This window comes from Panthera leo, chromosome C2 (genome assembly GCF_018350215.1).
Source record: "Panthera leo isolate Ple1 chromosome C2, P.leo_Ple1_pat1.1, whole genome shotgun sequence".
NCBI classification, from domain to species: domain Eukaryota; kingdom Metazoa; phylum Chordata; class Mammalia; order Carnivora; family Felidae; genus Panthera; species Panthera leo.
Window position 1 is genome coordinate 71,759,516 of NC_056687.1, and position 20,793 is coordinate 71,780,308.

Sequence of the window (20,793 nt, forward strand, 5' to 3'; positions counted from 1 at the left end):
AGAGCCTGACGCGGGGCTCGAACTCACGGACCGCGAGATCGTGACCTGGCTGAAGTCGGACGCTTAACCGACTGCGCCACCCAGGCGCCCCTAGACCTTGTTTCTAATTATTCACTCAGTTCTAGTGTTTCCAAATTGTCAATCCACCCCACTGAGCCTCACCCCAACTCTTAACTCCTTTTGCAACAAGAGTCTAGTTTCCTTTGTCAACTAATTCCTAATTTTCCAAGAAACTCTGATTTTTCTGATTTCACAATGATCATAAACCATTTTAAATGGAAGAAAATGCTATAATGCTTAAAATAATTAAAGTGGAGATGAAAACTAGATTACTTTAGTGTTATGGAAGATGCATGTCATGTGCTCTGCAAATATATGGGAAAGTTGTAAGAAAACTCCTAACTACCTGGTATAGTATAATCTTACTTTGATTACTAGTTAGGACAAAAAGGGAAGGAGGCAAAGGCCATAAAACATGCATTTTTTGGAAAGAGAATGGCACTTGAAAATTTCTTGGGAGTTCACCAAGGCATTCTTATATCCATAAGGATTGTCCAACAGTATATCACAGTTATTAAAAAAGGAAAGGATTGGGACTCCTGCTTACCACTGAGTTTGGCAGAAACATATTTATATATTTCTCTCTCGTAATCACCAGTCCTTTAATTAAGGACAATGAGTGTGACCACAGAGCAAAATTAACGAAAAAATTTATAAAGATTCTATGATAGAAGAGAGCTTCACAATCCAGCTTTGCTAGATTATGAAACACTCCCTTTACCCACACATTACTTCGTATACCTCTGAAACATCTGAAAAATACTTTTCTGTGACTTACTAGGCTGTAGGGAATGAGCACTTTTAGATACATTACAATCATCTCTAGAAGAATTTGGCATCTTTCTCCCATTAACATTAACTGAATGTTTCAACTGGATCTTAAAAGATGGCTGCCAGTTTTCATTTTTTGAGCCTCTCCGAGATTCTGAATGCTCTATATCAGTCTGTCTTTTGCAGTTCCTGTGTTTGGAATTTTTCCTCTGTCCATTTAGCAACTTGTCTGGTGGTGAAGATGTAGGACGTAACTGATACTCATCTGGGGATCCTTTTTGCCGGTTTGGCTTCATTTGTTCTTTATCTACTTGTTTCTGAAGCTGTAATGCTAACAACCTGTCCTGTTCTTCCTGTTTATGTCTCTCAAAAAGTAAGCGTTCCAAATCTATCAGTTTTTGGGTAAAATTGATTTCTGTTTCCTCTTGGTCTGAGGAAGCTCTGGGGAACATTTTCCTTCTTTTTGCAGAAATGCAGGGATCCCTGACTGCTTCGAATGAAGATTCCTGGTTTTTTCTTTTGGAAGTATCTTCACTGGTCAGGAGGCAAGAGTCTTCATTTTCTGTCTCAACTGTGTTACTTTCAATTATCTGTGTCATACCTGATATAGAGCATGCGCTCTCTGTTTCTCCAGAGCATGGAACTCTGGCTTCAGGTCCCTCATGATTTAGGACACATAACTCTTTATCATGATTGCTTGGTCTCATTTTGACTTCTGCTTCAAGGCACCACTCTCTACCACTGGCATATAACTGAGGCATAGGTGACTCTACTGAAGACTTTGCACCTTGTTCTTGAACGTCCATGCCTATTTGCGGAGAAAGTGTTGGCATATCTTCTTCAATTTCTGTATCTTGCCTTGTTGGGCTATTTACAATAGTACCGTTAGTTTCCTGTAGAAAACAGAAAAAGACTGAGTGAACCAGGGGAAAACATCTAGTCATAATATAGAAGTCTAATTATACTGATACTCTAGCTTAATTGTAACTATAAGATAGTTAGCATTAAGGGTGCCTGGGTGGCTCAGTCAGTGGATTGTTCAATTCTTGATTTCAGCTCAAGTCATGATCCCAGGGTTGTGGAATTGAGCCCCGTGTCAGGATCTCTGAGCGTGGAGCCTGCTTAAGATTCCCTTTCTTGGCGCATCTGCGTGGCTCAGTCGGTTAAGCACCTGACTGTTTCCACTCAGGTCATGATCTCGTGGTTCGTGGGTTCAAGCCCACATCAGGCTCCGTGTTGATGGTGCAGAGTCTGCTTGGGATTCTCTCTCCCTCTCTCTGCCCCTCCCCTGCTCACTCACTCTCTCAAAATAAACAAACTTAAAAAAAAGAAAAAGATTCTCTCCTTCTCTCTGCCCTTCTCCTCTGCTTGTACTCTCTTTAAAAAAAAAAAAATTTTTTTTTAACGTTTATTTATTTTTGAGACAGAGAGAGACAGAGCATGAACGGGGGAGGGGCAGAGAGAGAGGGAGACACAGCCCATCAGCCCAGAGCCCGACGCGGGGCTCGAACTCACAGACCGTGAGATCGTGACCTGAGCTGAAGTCGGACGCTTAACCGACTGAGCCACCCAGGCGCCCCATGCTTGTACTCTCTCTTAAAAAGAAAAAAAAAAACAAAAACAACAAAAACATAGCGTTACTACTAATGATATACATTAATTGTTAATAGTGTTTTTATTCTGGGGGTGCCTGGGTGGCTCAGTCAGTTAAACGTCTGAGTCTTGACTTTGGCTCAGGTCTTGATCTCACAGTTTCTGAGACTGAGCCCTGCATGAGGCTCTGCACTGACAGCACAGGGCCCACCTGGCATTCTCTCTCTCCCTATCTGCCTCTCCCCTGCTTGTGCGCATGAGTTCCCTCTCTCAAAATAAATAAAAACTTCAAAAAAATTTTTGAAATAGTATTTTTATTCTGTGTGCCAGTTTAGATTAAGGCATTCCCTCATTTTCACTCCCATGAATACCTACAGATTAAAACGTACAAACTGGATTCTATATATGGCCAATAAACTGGCACTAGGACCTGACCTCTCTTTCACCTTACAAACTTCCTCTAGCCCAGAGGTTTTTAGCCCCTTTTTGTGCTATGGACTCTCTACCTTTCAGCATTTTGGTAAAGTTTACAGATGTCTACTGAATATTTTTCAATATAAAAATAAACACCTAGGATTACAAAGGGAACAACCTGTATTGCAACACAATTATTAAAAATGTTTTACTTTCTGATGTAATAATGTGTACCCATCAATACACTAAATATTATGACCTAGGGGCGCCTGGGTGGCTCAGTCGGTTAAGCGGCCGACTTCGGCTCAGGTCATGATCTCGCGGTCCGTGAGTTCGAGCCCCGCGTCGGGCTCTGTGCTGACAGCTCAGAGCCTGGAGCCTGTTTCAGATTCTGTGTCTCCCTCTCTCTCTCTGACCCTCCCCCGTTCATGCTCTGTCTCTCTCTGTCTCAAAAATAAATAAACGTTAAAAAAAAAAAAATATTACGACCTAGTGGCAAGTCTAATAACTTGTAATATTGAAGTAGGGATGAATAACAATATTTCAAGAAACCTGCTATAAATGTAAAGTGATAAAAACCTGTGCTTTCCACTGATGATCAAAGGTACAGCTTTTGCTAATAGTATTATGGTTTCCAGTCTACATTCATAATTAAAGGAATGACAGGTTAGGTGAAAGTAAAGATAAACCTTTTCTTCCATTGAGGTTCGTATGTACTCCCCGGATTCTAACTGTAGACCTTTTCAGGTTAAGAAACTTTGTTTTTGCCAGTATATTTCTTCTCACCTACAGGTCTGAGGTAAGTAAAGACCTAGGATTAGTTTTGACCTTAAATTTTTTACCTACTCTGCTTTGCATTCCTTATAGCATTTCGTATGAACCAATGTGGTTGGACTGGACAAATTCCAGGTTGCTTACCTGGTTTTGCTGTGGGCATGAACAGGAAAAATATCCCACCCTACAGTGCTTATTCCATCCTCAGTTCCATTATGAGCCAGACCATGTGGACCTGAATCCTCCCTCTATCATCTCTACTTAAGGGACTCGGTACAAGTCTCATATCTCTGTGTGCCTTGGTTTTCTTAACTGTAAGATGGAACAAGAATGAATACCTACCTTACAGAGCTGGTGCTTGTGATGGAGACTGAAGAAAATAATACATACATTATCTGGCACATGGTAAATGACAATTAAATGACAGGTGAGTTTAAAAAATTTTAGGAACCTCTTAATAAAGTGTTAACAAAACTTCTCTGTAGGAAATCAACCTTGGTGTCAGTTCACTTTTTTTTTTTCCTGGTTCTATTTTCCTAGAAACCTGATAAAAGTGAAATGTCACCTGTGTTACTAGGCTACAGAGCTTATGGTAAAAATGAACTTACTTGTGAACTGCATCTATACTGGAAGAACTGTGAATGATCTATAAGCACTTAGCGGGAAGCCAAATCTTAGGGCTTCTGTAAGTGACTTACAACTCTTTTGGTGTATTCCTTACCAGGACCCCTGGAAGCTACACCCATGGGCTGTTACAACAAACGGGCACACAGCTTCTAAGCCGGGGTGGTTTCCAAACTCATTTGCATTGTCTCATTTGTAGGCTGTCCCTTAGGAGCTCTGCAGTGAAGACTTTTGCTGCACAGATATGGCTGATGCTGCCCTACCAGCATGCTTTGTTTCCCATCCTGTAATCTTCACTGAAAGTGAAGTTAGTACCAGGCACAGGCTGTTTAATTTTGTGAGTTTGATTGTCTAAGTCAGGGATCCATAAACCATGGCCCATGGACCATACAGGCCACAAAGATATTTACTATCTTGCCCTTTAGAGAAGTTTGCAGACTCCTAGTGTAGGTAAGCCTAAAATGACTAAGAAAGGGGGTTCCATATACAACAGTGATTTAAAAAAAAAAATGAGGAAACTACAAGTATTAGCAATCTATAGCGTTAGTAAACTTGCCAAACTAAGAACGTCTTTAGTACCGACATACCTTGGACATGGAGTTTTTCTTGCTTTCTTGTACAACTTCACACTGCGATGCTGATCCAAATTGAGATTTAGGTGACAAATACCTTAACAAAAAAAAAAAAAAAAAAGCTTTACCAAAGTTTGAATGCTTTGACAGACAAGTGGATGTAACCAATATATCACATTAGCTATTTATGTGAAGGTGAAGGTTGTCTGTTTGCTGCTTGGCTGATTTATCAGAAAGAGTATAGTCCATCTCCCTGTCTCAGGTATTTTGGCCTAATTCCAGAGCAAAACTTAAAAGGCCGAATATTAATACTTTAGTGAAAAACAGAAAAGGAAGTAAAATCTAAACATTTCTTAATTCTCAACAGAAATTCAAAAGGTACATAGCATCAAAACAACTCAAGACTATATAGTCTTCCCAAAAGTAATGGAAATTAAATTTTAAATCAGGAGAAAGGATATGTTAGTTTCTTTTTAATGCCAGAAATTATGGCTGTTTACTACATTAAAAAGCAGTTTTTTAAATGTTTACTTCTCTTAGAGAGAGGCAGAATATGAGCAGGGGAGGGGCAGAGAGAGAGGGAAGACATAGAAACTGAAGCAGACTCCGAAGCTGAGATGTCAGCACAGAGCTTGACACGGGGCTCGAACTTGTGGACCATGAGATCATGACCTGAGCTGAAGCTGGACGTTTAACCGACTGAGCCACCCAGGTGCCCCTGTTTACTACATTTTGAATTGTTACTATCGAGAAAGTATCCATGATTAGATTCTTTACTATTCTGGCATAGAGATTTTGTTAGATACACATTTTATATAAACTATCTGCCTACAAAAATACATATCTATCAATTTATCAGTATAAGAGCATTTCTCTAAATTTCTAAGCACCTTTAATAGGCTGTTTGTCACTGAAAACATGAAGTTTCTAATATGATGAAAAATGCTGTAAAAGAAATGGGAATAAAAGGACAGGTTATGAGATGGTTAAGCATATTTTTAAAACTGGAAAAAATCCAAATACATACACAACTATGCTTAAAATCTCCTAAAATGCTGGCTGTCTTCAAGCAACGGTAACATCGGGTGATTTTCAAAGAGTAGCTAGCTATTGTTTTTAGAGTTAAAGAAAACAATGGAAAAACATCTGATTGCAAATAATATGTAAGTTCCATTGTGTCTAAAACACCATAAATAGTGTGTGAAACAATAAGATAAAATCTAGTCCAAGATCTCATATAAAGAACAAATAACATCCCTTATAAACTAGAATATATAAACCACGTATTTAGTTGAATCATTTCTAAACACTCTGCAAACTTATAAGTACAAGAACTACCTTTTCAACTGATAAGAGAAAACAGGAGCCCAGTTTAGTCTCATTTAAATTTTTTTTTCATAGCTGAAGAAACTCTTCTGCTAATGCTGGATATTAGTTACCAAGATAGAATTATTATAGCATAACAGTTTTTTTTTAAATCCACATGTAGAGAACAAAATGTGACCAGATACTTACTCAACATCATCAGGAAAGATTTATGAGCTTGTCTTGAGTATTCTTTTTTTTTTTTTTAATGTTTTTATTTTTGAGAAAGAGAGAGACAGAGCATGAGCAGGGGAGGGGCAGAGCAAGAGGGAGACACAGAATCTGAAGCAGGCTCCAGGCTCTGAGCTGTCAGCACAGAGCCCGACGCGGGGCTCGAACTCACAGACGGTGAGATCATGACCTGAGCTGAAGTCAGATGCTCAACCGACTGAGCCACCCAGGCGCCCCAGTGAGTATTCTTTATAATAACCAGGTAATGTATGAATATGTGCTCATTGTAAAAAAGTAAACAGAGGGGCACCTGGGCGGCTCAGTCAGTTGAACACCCGACTCAGCTCAGGTCATGATCTCACAGTTCATGAGTTCAAGCCCCACATCGGGCTCGCTGCTCTTAGTGCAGAGCCTGCTTCAGATCCTCTGTATCCGCCCTGCTGCTCCTCCACTGTCTCTCTCTCAAAAATAAAAAATAAACATTAAAAAAAAAAAAGTAAATAGAAATGTTAGACATATACCCTTTTCCATTCCTCTTTGTTTCCTCCCATGTAACCAATTTTTTTAAAAAGCATGATTTCGATACAGTGCTTTTTTAAAACAATCACATCCTTCTGATTTCCTTTTTTCACTTATGTCTTAAAGATCTAAGAGAGTGTATGTGCGTGTGCCTATTTCATAAAAAACAAATAGTTTACAAGAGAACAGTTACAAATATATGAAAGAATCCTAAGAATCACAACACACTGTGGTTCAGGGAGAGAAATACTGAGGGAAAGGGCAACAGTGAAGATTTTGGAAATATTCTGTAGCTAAACCTGGAAAGTAGTTTATCCATATGTAAAAATTCACCAAAAGTACACTTAAGATTAGTGCACTTTAATATATGTATGTTACAATTTTTAAAGTCTTAAACCACATTTTTTTTATTTTATTATTTTTTTTAATATATGAAATTTGTCAAATTGGTTTCCATACAACACCCAGTGCTCATCCCAAAAGATGCCCTCTTCAATACCCATCACCTACCCACCTCTCCCTCCCACCCCCCATCAACCCTCAGTTTGTTCTCAGTTTTAAGAGTCTCTTATGCTTTGGCTGTCTCCCACTCTAATCTTTTTTTTTTTTTTTTTCCCTCCCCTCCCCCATGGGTTTCTGTTAAGTTTCTCAGGATCCACATAAGAGTGAAAACATATGGTATGTGTCTTTCTCTGTATGGCTTATTTCACTTAACATCACACTCTCCAGTTCTATCCACGTTGCTACAAAGGGCCATACTTCATTCTTTCTCATTGCCACGTAGTACTCCATTGTGTATATAAACCACAATTTCTTTATCCATTCATCAGTTGATGGACATTTAGGCTCTTTCCACAATTTGGCTATTGTTGAGAGTGCTGCTATAAACATTGGGGTACAAGTGCCCCTATGCATCAGTACTCCTGTATCCCTTGGGTAAATTCCTAGCAGTGCTACTGCTGGGTCATAGGGTAGGTCTATTTTTAATTTTTTGAGGAACCTCCACACTGTTTTCCAGAGTGGCTGCACCAGTTTGCATTCCCACCAACAGTGCAAGAAGGTTCCCGTTTCTCCACATCCTCTCCAGCATCTATAGTCTCCTGATGTGTTCATTTTGGCCACTCTGACTGGCGTGAGGTGATATCTGAGTGTGGTTTTGATTTGTAGTTCCCTGAGGAGGAGCGACGTTGAGCATCTTTTCATGTGTCTGTTGGCCATCTGGATTTCTTCTTTAGAGAAGTGTCTTCATGTTTTCTGCCCATTTCTTCACTGGATTATTTGTTTTTCGGGTGTGGAGTTTGGTGAGCTCTTTATAGACTTTGGATACCAGCCCTCTGTCTGGTATGTCATTTGCAAATATCTTTTCCCATTCCGTTGGTTGCCTTTTAGTTTTGTTGATTGTTTCCTTTGCAGTGCAGAAGCTTTTTATCTTCATGAGGTCCCAATAGTTCATTTTTGCTTTTAATTCCCTTGCCTTTGGGGATGTGTAAAGTAAGAAATTGCTACGGCTGAGGTCAGAGAGGTCTTTTCCTGCTTTCTCCTCTAGGGTTTTGATGGTTTTCTGTCTCACATTCAGGTCCTTTATCCATTTTGAGTTTATTTTTGTGAATGGTGTAAGAAAAGTGGTCTAGTTTCATTCTTCTGCATGTTGCTGTCCAGTTCTCCCAGCACCATTTGTTAAAGAGACTGTCTTTTTTCCATTGGATGTTCTTTCCTGCTTTGTCAAAGATGAGTTGGCCATACGTTTGTGGGTCTAGTTCTGGGGTTTCTATTCTATTCCATTGGTCTATGTGTCTGTTTTTGTGCCAATACCATGCTGTCTTGATGATTACAGCTTTGTAGTAGAGGCTAAAGTCTGGGATTGTGATGCCTCCTGCTTTGGTCTTCTTCTTCAAAATTACTTTGGCCACTTGGGGCCTTTTGTGGTTGGTTCCATATGAATTTTAGGATTGCTTGTTCTAGCTTCGAGAAGAATGCTGGTGCAATTTTGATTGGGATTGCATTGAATGTGTAGATAGCTTTGGGTAGTATTGACATTTTAACAATATTTATTCTTCCAATCCATGAGCAGGGAATGTCTTTCCATTTCTTTATATCTTCTTCAATTACCTGCATAAGCTTTCTATAGTTTTCAGCATACAGATCTTTTACATCTTTGGTTAGATTTATTCCTAGGTATTTTATGCTTCTTGGTGCAATTGTGAATGGGATCAGTTTCTTTGTCTTTCTGTTGCTTCATTATTAGTGTATAAGAATGCAACTGATTTCTGTACATTGATTTTGTATCCTGCAACTTTGCTGAATTCATGTATCAGTTCTAGCAGACTTTTGGTGGAGTCTATCAGATTTTCCATGTATAATATCATGTCATCTGCAAAAAGTGAAAGCTTGACTTCATCTTTGCCAATTTTGATGCCTTTGATTTCCTTCTGTTGTCGGATTGCTGATGCTAGCACTTCCAACACTATGTTAAACAACAGCGGTGAGAGCGGACATCCCTGTTGTGTTCCTTATCTCAGGGTCTTAAACCACATTTAAATAAACAAAGAAATAAATAAAATCCTTTATGTAGCCTCCTCTTTGTCCTCCACCTCAGAGTGTTTCTTATCTCTTGCTTTTAAAAATAGTTTTACCACACATTTGTATCCTTAACATGTATTGCTTAGCGCTGCGTGATTTTGAATGGAATCGTACTACATGCATTCTACAGTTTTTTTCTTCACCCATTTTCCTGACTCATGCCTGTTGTCCTCAGCTAGATTCATTTTGACTGTTGGACAGTATTCAGTTCTACTTTTGGACATCTGGGTGCTTTTGCTTTTTGCTGTTACAAATAGTACTGCTGGGAACGTTTTTGTACATGTCTTCTAGGGTTTCTTTTTTTTTTTAACATTTTTTTTAAAGTTCATTTATTTTGAGAGAGAGAGAGAGGGAGGGAGAGAATGAGTGGGGGGAGGGGCAGAGACAGAGGGGAGGGGATCTGAAGCAGGCTCTATGCTGACAGCACAGAGCCCGATGCAGGGCCCAAAGTCATTAATTATGAGATCGTGACCTGAGCAGCAAGTTGGACACTTAACTAACTGAGCCACCCATGTGCCCCTCTTCTGGGGTTCTTCAGTGTTTGTATCCCAGAGTCCTAGAGTATCAACCTTTTACATTCACACTAAACACATAAGTGTTTCTTATCATCTACAACATTTTATATTACCGGAAACCTTAATTTTTCCAATAGGATGAGTATGAAATGCTACCTCACTGTGACTTTGTGTTTCCTTCTTTTCAAATATATATTAACTTTCAGGGTTTCATTTTCTGTAAAGTCAAAATTTTTTGCCTCTTTTTCTACTGATCTTTTCTTCCTCATAGGTGGGTATTTTTTTAACAGCACACATTTTTTTTTTTTTCAGTTAAATACCTTAAAATATCTTCTTAAAAGACAGAAGATTATCATTTTATTCTCTAAAGGTATTTTGATAAAGGCATTCTTAATCTTATAATCTAATCATGTTTTGCTCTCTACAATATCCTTCCCCAAAGATAATCTCCTTCATTATCTTCTTAAAGTTTTATTGGTTGTCTTTTTAATGGACCTTTAATCCACCTTAATTTTTAAAAAAATTTTTTAACATTTATTTATTTTTGAGAGACAGAGAGAGACAGAGCATGAGCAGGGTAGGGGCAGAGAGAGAGGAGACAGAATCTGAAGCAGGCTGTAGGCTCTGAGCAAGCTGTCAGCACAGAGCCTGATGCAGGGCTCAAACCCACAAACTGTGAGATCATGACCTGAGCCGAAGTCAGATGCTCAACTGACTGAGCCACCCAGGCGCCCTAATCCACCTTAAGTTTTATATATGGTATGAGTAGAGGTCCAAGCTCATTTTTTCCTCATATAATCAACTGTCACTGTGGCACTTATGGACAAGTTCATCCTTTTCCCACTGATTAAAATGACTACTACTGTATTACCCAAAGTACCCCAAAACTTAGTGGCTTAAAACAACAAACATTATCTCACAGTTTCTGAGGGTCAGGAATCCAAGAGCAGCTCAGCTAGGTGGTTCGAGCTCAGGATCTCTCATTAGGGTCTAGGGAAGATGTTAGTCATCTGAAGTCTTGACTGGGCTTAGAGGATCACCTTCCACGAAGGCTCACTTATGTAAAAGGCTATTCTGGAAGTCCCATGTCGTTATTGGCTGCTGGCAGAAGGCCTTAGTTCCTTACCATGTGGGCCTCTCCACAGGGCTGCTCACAACAGAGCAGCTAAACTTCCCAGAGCAGGTAACCCAAAAAAGAGAAAAGTCACAGTGCCTCTCAGGACTTAATCTCCCAAGTACACAACATCCCTTTGGGTAATTCTATTTGTATACTTAAGTCCAGCCTACATTCAAGGGGAAGGGAATTGGGCTCTGTCTTTTTAAGGGATGAATATCAAAGAATTTGTGGACATATTTTAAAAATACCAAAGCCATCATGAAGGCACCATAAACTTATTTCTAAGCGATTACACTGCCTTAATCATTTTATCTATCTTTGTGCAAAAATATCACATATATTTACTTATAAATTAAAAGCACCCAACTCTCCACCACACATTTTATTTCTCTTTGGTGGTATCTGAAAGTTCTTTCTCTTCCATATAAATTTTTTTTTTAATGTTTTTATTTATTTTTGAGACAGAGAGAGACACAGCATGAGCCAGGGAGGGGCAGAGAGAGAGGGAGACACAGAATCCGAAGCAGGCTCCAGGCTCTGAGCTGTCAGCACAGAGCCTGATGTGGGGCTCAAACTCACAGACTGTGAGATCATGACCTGAGCCGAAGTCGGATGCTTAACCGACTGAGCCACCCAGGCGCCCCACTTCCATACAAATTTTTAGAGTCAGATGGTTAACCAACTGAGCCACCCAGGCGCCCCAAACTCTTATTAATTTAAAAAATGTATCTCTGAACTCTTGGATTTTTCAATGTATTTTCTACATTCCACCTCTAATAACAATGGCTTCTTCTTCTTCTTTTTTTAAATCCACAATGGTAATTTACTTATTTTTTAAATGTTTGTTTATTTTTTGAGAGAGAGAGAGCAAGCATGAGTGGGGATGGGACAGAGGATCCAAAGCAGGCTCTGTGCAAGCAACAGAGAGCCGGCCGTGGGGCTTGAACTCACAAACCGTGAGATCATGACCTGAGCCGAAGTCGGACGCTCAACCGACTGAGCTACCCAAACTCTCCTAATTAACAATGGCTTCTTTTTCAAGCTCTTATCTTTTGTTTCATTTTATCATCTCACTGTGCAGACTGAAATCTCTAACACACACTGAACAGAAGTGGTAAACAGCAGGCCACCCTTGTGTTTTCCCAGTCTTAACAGGATATGATTTCAATTTTCTACCATGAAGTATGATATCTGATATAAATTTTCTAGTAGATATCCTGTAACAGGTTAAGTTTCTTCCTATTCCTACTTAAGAATTATCATTCCCTTTCTCTCTAAAAAATAAACATTAAAAAAATGATCATTCCCATGCTTTTCATATTTAAAGTTAATAGCTTAACATTAATTCATTTTCTTTTTCTTGGTATTAAATATGTTTAATATCTTTAATAATTCTATTACTTCTAAATCTTCCACAAAAGGGCATTGTAGTTCTTCAGTTTATTGCAAATGTACCTTAAAAAAAAAAGCCAACCTTAATGTTGAAGCTGTAATACAAATTTTTAATTACTGGCACTATACTACAAAGCATAGTAAAGAACATCTTATTTAAATAAAACAAGGATAATATTTCACTGGGGAATATATCCAACACATTTTTTCTCTATATATCTACATCCAATAGTGGTATTTTATAGGCTAATTTAAAAACAAATGCAAATTTTAAAAAGATAAATGAGAGCCATGTTTTTCTCAGGAATACTATTACACACATACCACATAGGTTGTTTTTACAGCAAATACTAGTTTGCCAAACTTCAATGGCAAAACTCTTAAGTCATGAGTTTGGTAGTGTCCACCTAGTTGTTTCTTACTGCCCTGGAGACTCTGTTGGTGGGTAATGTTAAGAAATCATCTTGTTGCTACAATTTCCCTTCTTACAGGTGACTCCACTGTGATAGAATATTCATCTCCTTAAGATGCAAGGCCTAGCAAAAAAGCCTCCCACAATCCACTGGATGTCACAATGTTCTGTTTGAAAAATTCTGTTGCTTCCAGGTGCTGCCGTATTTGCTCATTTCTTGATCTTTTCACTTTGTTTACATCTTTTTCAACTCTCTTCCAGTCAATCTGCACATAGCCACTGTGACCGGCAATCTGAAGAAGAAGGCTACCACGTATTACAGCTGCTGCAAGCTTTCCAACTTTCTGGAACAAAAGTCTTGCACACCTTGGGAATGGGGGTTCTGGGTCGCCATGGTACTGCCAGCGGCCAGCTACGAAGGTGGTCCCTGCCCATCCCCATTAATTCATGTTCTAATGTTAGGCCAGCAATGTATTCCTGGAGTTATCATTTTGAGTATATTTTCAGCCTTTCTTATTTTCTGATATGGCATTTAAAGTTTTCTAAATATTACTTTAGCCACCTCCCAAAAGTTTTGATGTATATAATACTTTCAGTCCTATTATTTCCACCAAGATTTATTCTTTTTTTCTAAGTAGGCTTCATACCTTGTGCAGAGCCTAGCACAGGGCTTGAACTCACAACCCTGAGATCAAGACTTGGATGCTTAACCAACCAAGCCACCCAGGCACCTCCCATCAAAATTTATTCTTTAACTAAAACGAGTTACTTAGCAGTTTTTCTTAATTTTCACACTTGTGTAGCCTTTTTGCTAATCATTTGACATCTGAGATGAAATCCGTATAACATAAAATTAACCATTTATTTCCTTTAAAAAAATGTTTTTTAGTGTTCATTTATTTTTGGTGAGAGAGAGGGAGAGAGGGAGGGATCAGGAGAGGGGCAGAGAGAGGAGACACAGAATCTGAAGCAGGCTCCAGGCTCCAAACTGTTAGCACAGAGCCCGATGTGGGGCTCTAACCCACAAACTGCGAGATCATGACCTGAGTCAAAGTCAGACACTTAACCAACTGAGCCACCCAGGTGCCCCTAAAATCAATCATTTTGAAGTATACAATTCAGTGGCGTTTTAGTATGTTCACAAAGTTGTACAACCATCACCTCTATTTAGTTCCAAAACATTTTCATCATCCCCAAAGGAAATCATATATATGTTAAGCAGTAACTCCCCATTCCCAGCTTTCCCCAGGCCCTGGCAACTTTTAACCTGCGGTCTCTACAGATTTACCTACTTTAGCTATTTCATATAAATAAAGTCATATAACAGGCAGCCCTTTTTGTCTGGCTTCTTTCATGTAGCATGTTTCTGAGGTTTATTCATGTCACAGCATGTATCAGTAGGTCACTCCTTTTTAGGGCTGAATAATATTCCACTGCATGGATTATACCACATTTTGTTTATCCATTCATCCCTCAGTGGACATTTGTGTTGTTTCCATCCTTTGGCTGTTTGAAGTACTGACTCAAACATTTGTGTATAAGTATTTGTTTGAATTCCTGTTTTCAATTCTTTTGAGTACATGGGTAGGAGTGGAACCGCTGGGTCATATGGTAATTCTGTTTAATTTTCTGAGCAACTGCCAAATCGCACCATTTTATATTCCCACCAATAATGTGCAAGATTCCAATTTCTCTAATCCTTGCCAACACTTACTATTTTCATTTTTTTGGTTTACAGACATCCTAGTGAATGTGAGATGGTATTTCACTGTGGTTTGATTTGCATGACTTACGATCTTGGGCATCTTTTCATATGCTTATTGGCCATATGCACATCACTGGAGTAATGTCCATTCATGTCCTTTGCTCATTTTGAAACGGGAATGTTTGTCTTTTGTTAAGTTATATTAAGAATTCTTTACATATTCTAGGGGTGCCTGTGTGGCTCAGTGGGTTAAGCGTCTGACTTCGGCTCGGTTTATGATCCCACAGTTCGTGAGTTCGAGCCCTATGTCGGGCTCTGTGCTGACAGTTCAGAGCCTGGAGCCTGCTTCAGATTCTATGTCTCCCTCTCTCTCTGCCCCTCCCCTGCTCACTCTCTGTCTGTCTGTCTCTCTGTCTCAAAAATAAATAAATACTAAAAACAAACAAAGAATTGCATGCTCTACTAACTGAGCCAGCCAGGTGCCCCTATTTTTAAAGTCTAGATTGCGGTTCTTTAACTCTTCCAATTGTTAATTACTATGGGAAAGCTTATATCCTCATAAAATCATCAACTCTACCTGCTGCTGGAGGGGCACTGTGAGGAGACTAAATCACTCTACTACTGACTACCTGACTCATGCTTTTTGTATAATAGGGAAGAAATATAATGCATAGACTGGGGAAAAGAGGGCAGGGGAATGACCTAGATGCCAAGTTACAACCTCCTTCAGTAAGGATGACCTTATGTAAGACTAGCTTTTTCTTATCTGAATCTAGACCAGGAGAAAAGGGAATCCAACTGGTTAATTTTGAGAAAATGGGAACATGAAAATCCTGAAGAATCAAGATAAAAAAGACTTCGTACCTCTCTTCGTGCTAGCCAGGTGTCTAAGCTATGTGAGTAGCAGCCTTATTTTCACTTTACATCAATCTCAGACCATCTCAGACCATCTGGAGAGTTTTCACAGATTTCATGGACTGAATTTTATTTATCAGTGGACTATATGAACAAAAACACCAGCATACAGTAAGTGATCAATAAGTAGTTGATAAATAGTCATGTTCACTTACTTCTGAATATCTCCAGTGTTTGTTTGTTTGTTCTTACTTTTCTTTTGAGACTTGGTTGTGACTGTATCAGATTTTCTGGAATTCAAGGGAGAAGCCAAGACATTTCCGTCACAGAAATTGTTCTTCAACAAGAGAAAAAGCATAACAGACATTATTTTTAAAATTATAATAAAATAAGCTATTATTTTGACTACTTCAGACTCCACAACAAAATTTTTCAGGAATTATGCACACATTTAAATTCTACATATCCTTCGAATAATAGTGACCATGCAAAAATTAGTATAAATAAGATTCAATCCATCCAAATTGGTCTACATTAATTGCATTTTTACTCTACATTAAAAGCACAAAGGGCATGATATTACTAATATCCATTTTTCTAATGAATGGCTTCATATAATTATAGCTACCTTAATCTATAGGGGAAAATTGTGGCTATGCCTGGAATATAAGCTAATTTTATGTAAAGATAATTTCATTGGGGATTTAAGAACATACCAATATCATAAATATTTACTTGCTGTTACCAGTCTCATAATATTCTTACTACACTACTGGAAAAATTAATATAATTGGTGGTGGTAGACATTTGGTTTTGGACCACAAACTTTTCCAAGTAAACCCAAGAATTTTTAAATTTTTTTTAATGTTATTTTTGAGACAGAGAGACAGGGCGTGAGCAGGGAAAGGATACAGAGGGAGACACAGAATCTGAAGCAGGTTCCAGGCTCTGAGCTATCAGCACAGAGCCTGATGTGGGGCTTGAACCCCCAAACCATGAGATCATGACCTGAGCCAAAGTCAGATTCTTTTTTTTTTTTTTTTTACATTTTATTTATTTTTTTGATAGACAGAGAGAGAGAGAGAGAGTGCACAAGTAGGGGAGGGGCAGAGAGAGACAGAGACACAGAATCTGAAGCAGGCTCTGAGCTGTCAGCACAGAGCCCGACGCGGGGCTCAAACTCACGAACTGTGACATCATGACCTGAGCCGAAGTCAGACGCTTAACAGAATAAGCCACCCAGGTGCCCCCAAAGTCAGATTCTTAACTGACAGAGCCACTCAGGCACCCCAAGAATTCTTCTAAAATATCAACAGTTCTACTCTTACAATCCCTGTTAAAAACAAGAGGGATCAGAACAAGATTCTTAAAAGACAGGTAAAGATAACCCCAGATTCTCCTCTTCGATGTATTTTCTTACTGATCTCATTTGTTATTCTCCTGGTCAATGTCTTTTATTTAATTTCCTAATTATGTACGTTTTTAAAACTATTCTACTATAATTTTAAAAGAAAAAATATATTAAAAAGAGTATATAATCTAAAACTTGGATACACTAATAATAGGGCACCTGGGTGGCTCAGTCCAGTAAGTATCTGACTTCGGCTGAGTTTGAGCCCCACATCAGGCTTTCTGCTGTCCCAGCAGAGCCTGCTTCAGATCCTCTGTCCCCCACCCTCTGCCCCTCCTCCACTCACGCTCTCTCTCTCAAAAATTAATAAACATTTTAAAAAATAAAATAAAATAAAACTTGGGTACACTATTATGAACAGTGGTCCTCTCAAAAAAAAAAAAATCGCAGTTCTGGATATACTTCTTATTGGTAATTATATTTTAGGATATTTGTTGTTTGAAAGCAGAGGAATTGTTTTTAGAGGCTCTCAAACCCAAAGGCACATCCGACTTCCGTAGATGCCTCTGGGAATGGTACTCCCTAAATCCTATCCCCAGAAATTCTGATTCAGTAGATTTAGAAACGGTATGGGAATTTGTATTTTAAAAGAACCCCAAATGAATTCTGCCACGTTCTTTCAAATCACTAGATCTCACTGTACCCTCAGGTCTTACAAGTATGGCTTTATCATCTTTTCTTCTATTCATTTTTCCTAAGGCAATAATTTAACTACAGCAAGGTAATAAAATTCATGTCTACTGTAGTATTTAAAGCTTTAATGTGCTTCACTCCCAAAAAGTGATTTACATCCATAGAGTGGAATATTATGCCACTCTTAAAAAAAAAATTACATAAGACTGTGTAGTTACACTGGGGTGCCTCGGTGCCCAGTGTCAGTTGGTTAAGTGTCTGACTTCAGGTCATGATCTCACAGTTCATGAGTTTGAGCCCCACATCGGGCTCTGTGCTGACAGCTCAGAGCCTGGAGCCTACTTCAGATTCTGTTTCCCTCTCTCTTTGCCCCTCCCTCACTTGCACTCTGTGTGTCTCTTTCTCAAAAATAAACATTAAAAAAATTAAAAATAAAAAGACTGTGTAGTTACATAAAATCTCTAAGACATATCAAGTGAAAAAAGACAAAAAGAACAGTGTGCTTGATACATCCTTTTTAGGTGAATAAGAAAGAATAATAAACTGTTAATAGTGCTAACCTCTGGGGAAAGAGACTGATGGAACAGGAATGGGAATATAGATGTGGAAGGGGAGAGAGGAAGCTTTCCTATATATTCTGAATTTACTAACATACCAGGAAGAATACTTCAATCAGAGCAAATATATAACAACATGCAAAAAAACAAAAACAAAAACGTGTTTTGCTTTTAAGTAGAGCAAATGTCAGAAAAACTTCCTCAGATCTTTGAAAACCATGCAAAGCAAGAGGAACGTACTTCCAAGTACTCTCCTAAAACTTACAATATTAATGCTTAGCTTTCTTGCTAGTTCTTCATCATTTTTCAGTTGTTCTTCCATCTCTCTTCGCCTCTTTTCTGCCTGTTGTTTTTCCTCCTCTTCTTCCTCTGCCAATAATCTCTGTATGTATGCTTCGCTGGCTTTGTTTTCTTCTTCCTCACTGGCTCGTCGCTCTGCTTCCACCTTAAAAAAATAATAAAGAACACTTCTCTGAACTTTTGATTATACTTGCAATATTTCTCTTTTCTTAAAAGCAATTCTTTTTCTTTTCTTTTCGAGAGAGAGAGAGTATGAGCTGGGGAGAGGGGCAGAGAGAGGGAGAGAATCTTGAGCAAGCTCCAGTCTCAGAGCACGGCAAAAGACAAGAACAGACATTTCACCCCCCAAAAATTATAAAAATGTCCCTTAATTATATGAAAAGATAATCTTTCTCATAATAAGAGAAATAACAATTAAATCTACACTGAGATAGGACTTCCAGCTTCCAGTAATGATAGAGCAAAACACTGGTAGAAGATATCTTCCAACAAAAACCGACTTTAAAACCTGGACATTATACTGGGGCACCTGGGTGGCTCAGCTGGTTAAGTGTCAGCTTCAGCTCAGGTCATGATCTCACAGTTGGTGGGCTCAAGCCCTGGGTTGGGCTCTGTGCTGAAAGCTCAGAGCCTGGAGCCTGCTTTGGATTCTGTGTCTCCCCTCTCTCTCTGGCCCTTCCCCTCTTGTGCTTTGTCTCCCTTCCTCTCTCAAAAATAAATAAACATTAAAAACAAAAAACAAAAAACCTGGGCATGATAAGCAATTACCGAAGGAACTGGAGAGTGAACATAATCAGACAAACTGCTCCTCCTGCCTTTAAGCCTAGAGCTAACATAATCTGACACTGGTGGAAACTGACCCCACACTTAGAGTCACTTGATATTCTAAAAGGTTCAGAGAGAATTTACTGGGGAAAAGATGCTCACTATAATACATGGGGGTAGAATATACAATATCTGTATGAGTAAAAAATGAATCTCAACTCTACCTCATGTCATACTCAAAAACTAATTGAATTGATTATATATCAAAACATAAGAACTAAAATTCCAGAAATTTTTGTGACCTTGGGTTAAGCAAAGTTATCGAGCTATATACCTAAAATAAGTAAATTTTCCTATACTGAAATTTACCATAGATAAATTCTACCTCAACAAAGCTTTTTTTTTAAAGAAACACTATGCCAATACCATTCTCATACATCAGATTAGCAAAAATTCAAAAGCCTGAAGTACTGTATTTTTTTTTTCAAAATTTTTAACGTTTATTTATTTTTGAGAGAGAGAGAGCCCACACGAGAGCAGGGGAGGGGCAGAAAGAGAGGGAGACACAGAATCTGAAGCAGGCTACAGGCTCTGAGCTCTCAGCACAGAGCCCAATGCAGGTCTCAAACTCATGAACTGTGAGATCATGACCTGAGCCAAAGAAAGCCTGATAGTAGTCTGTTGACAAGTGTGTTTCTAAACAGGTGCTCTCCTTGGGAATACAAAATGTACCCCAATCAAAGAGAATTTGACAGTTCTAACAAATCTATATATCATTTACCTTTTAACCTGGCAATCTCATATCTAGAAATCTGCCCTGAAGATATACTTCTAATAATATTAAAATATACATGCACAGTATTGCAGTACTATATGTAATTAGAAAATATATAGTATGCAATATGTAATAAATGAGCAGTTATATATATGTTCACTCTTATAAAAGATACCAAAGGAAGGATAAACTACCCAGTGATAAAATTAGTTATCTACAAGGTGGGTGGACACAGGGTGGATAAGATACAGGAGGGAGTTATTCTGAGAGTAACTTTTATGTAATTTTTATGTTTGGGTGCATGTTAATATTCTACACATTCAGGGGCACCTGGGTGGCTCAGTCAGTTAAGCATCTGACTTCGGTTCAGGTCAGGATCTTGCAGTTCATGGGTTCAAGCCCCGTGTCAGGCTCTGTGCTGACAGCTCAGAGCCTGGAGCCTGCTTCAGATTCTGTGTCTCTCTCTTTCTCTGCCCCCTCCTGCTCATGCGCACGTGCTCTCTCTCTCACAAAAATAAATATTAAAAAAACATTTTTTTTTTAAGGAAGGGAAAATGAAAAAAAAATCACTATCACATAAGAGTACCAATTATATATAAATAAATTAAAGCTACTTTCTACATTTTGAACATGTAAAAAATAAAGCTTTTAAAGTACACTAAAATTAATTTTATTACAATATATATTATTTACATAGGCACATAAAACTGTATGTAAAACCTAAACTTGAAAACACAGCAGAGAATTTTTCCAAAAAAGAATAACCATTTAGGGCACCTGGGTGGCTCAGTTGGTTAAATGCCCGACCCTTGGTTTGGGCTCAGGTCATGATCTCATGGTTTGTAAGATCGAGCCACATGTTGGGCTCCACGCTGACAGCCTAGAGCCTGCGTGGGATATTCTCTCTCTCTGC

The 20,793-nt window shown here is 38.6% G+C and overlaps 1 protein-coding gene across 1 annotated transcript in view; it reads right to left on the bottom strand.

Annotated features, from left to right (window-relative positions):
- Nucleotides 1-728: 728 nt before the first annotated feature.
- The window catches only part of RNF168 (ring finger protein 168), a 35,623-nt gene continuing 15,558 nt past the window's right edge, over nucleotides 729-20,793 (bottom strand). Inside the window, exons 4-7 of the mRNA XM_042955412.1 lie at nucleotides 18,306-18,485; nucleotides 15,655-15,776; nucleotides 4,824-4,905; nucleotides 729-1,724 (exon numbers count right to left, since the gene is read on the bottom strand). Coding sequence (XP_042811346.1) covers nucleotides 789-1,724; nucleotides 4,824-4,905; nucleotides 15,655-15,776; nucleotides 18,306-18,485 — 1,320 coding nt within the window. The 3' untranslated portion in view covers nucleotides 729-788. The remainder of the gene's footprint in view (nucleotides 1,725-4,823; nucleotides 4,906-15,654; nucleotides 15,777-18,305; nucleotides 18,486-20,793) is intronic.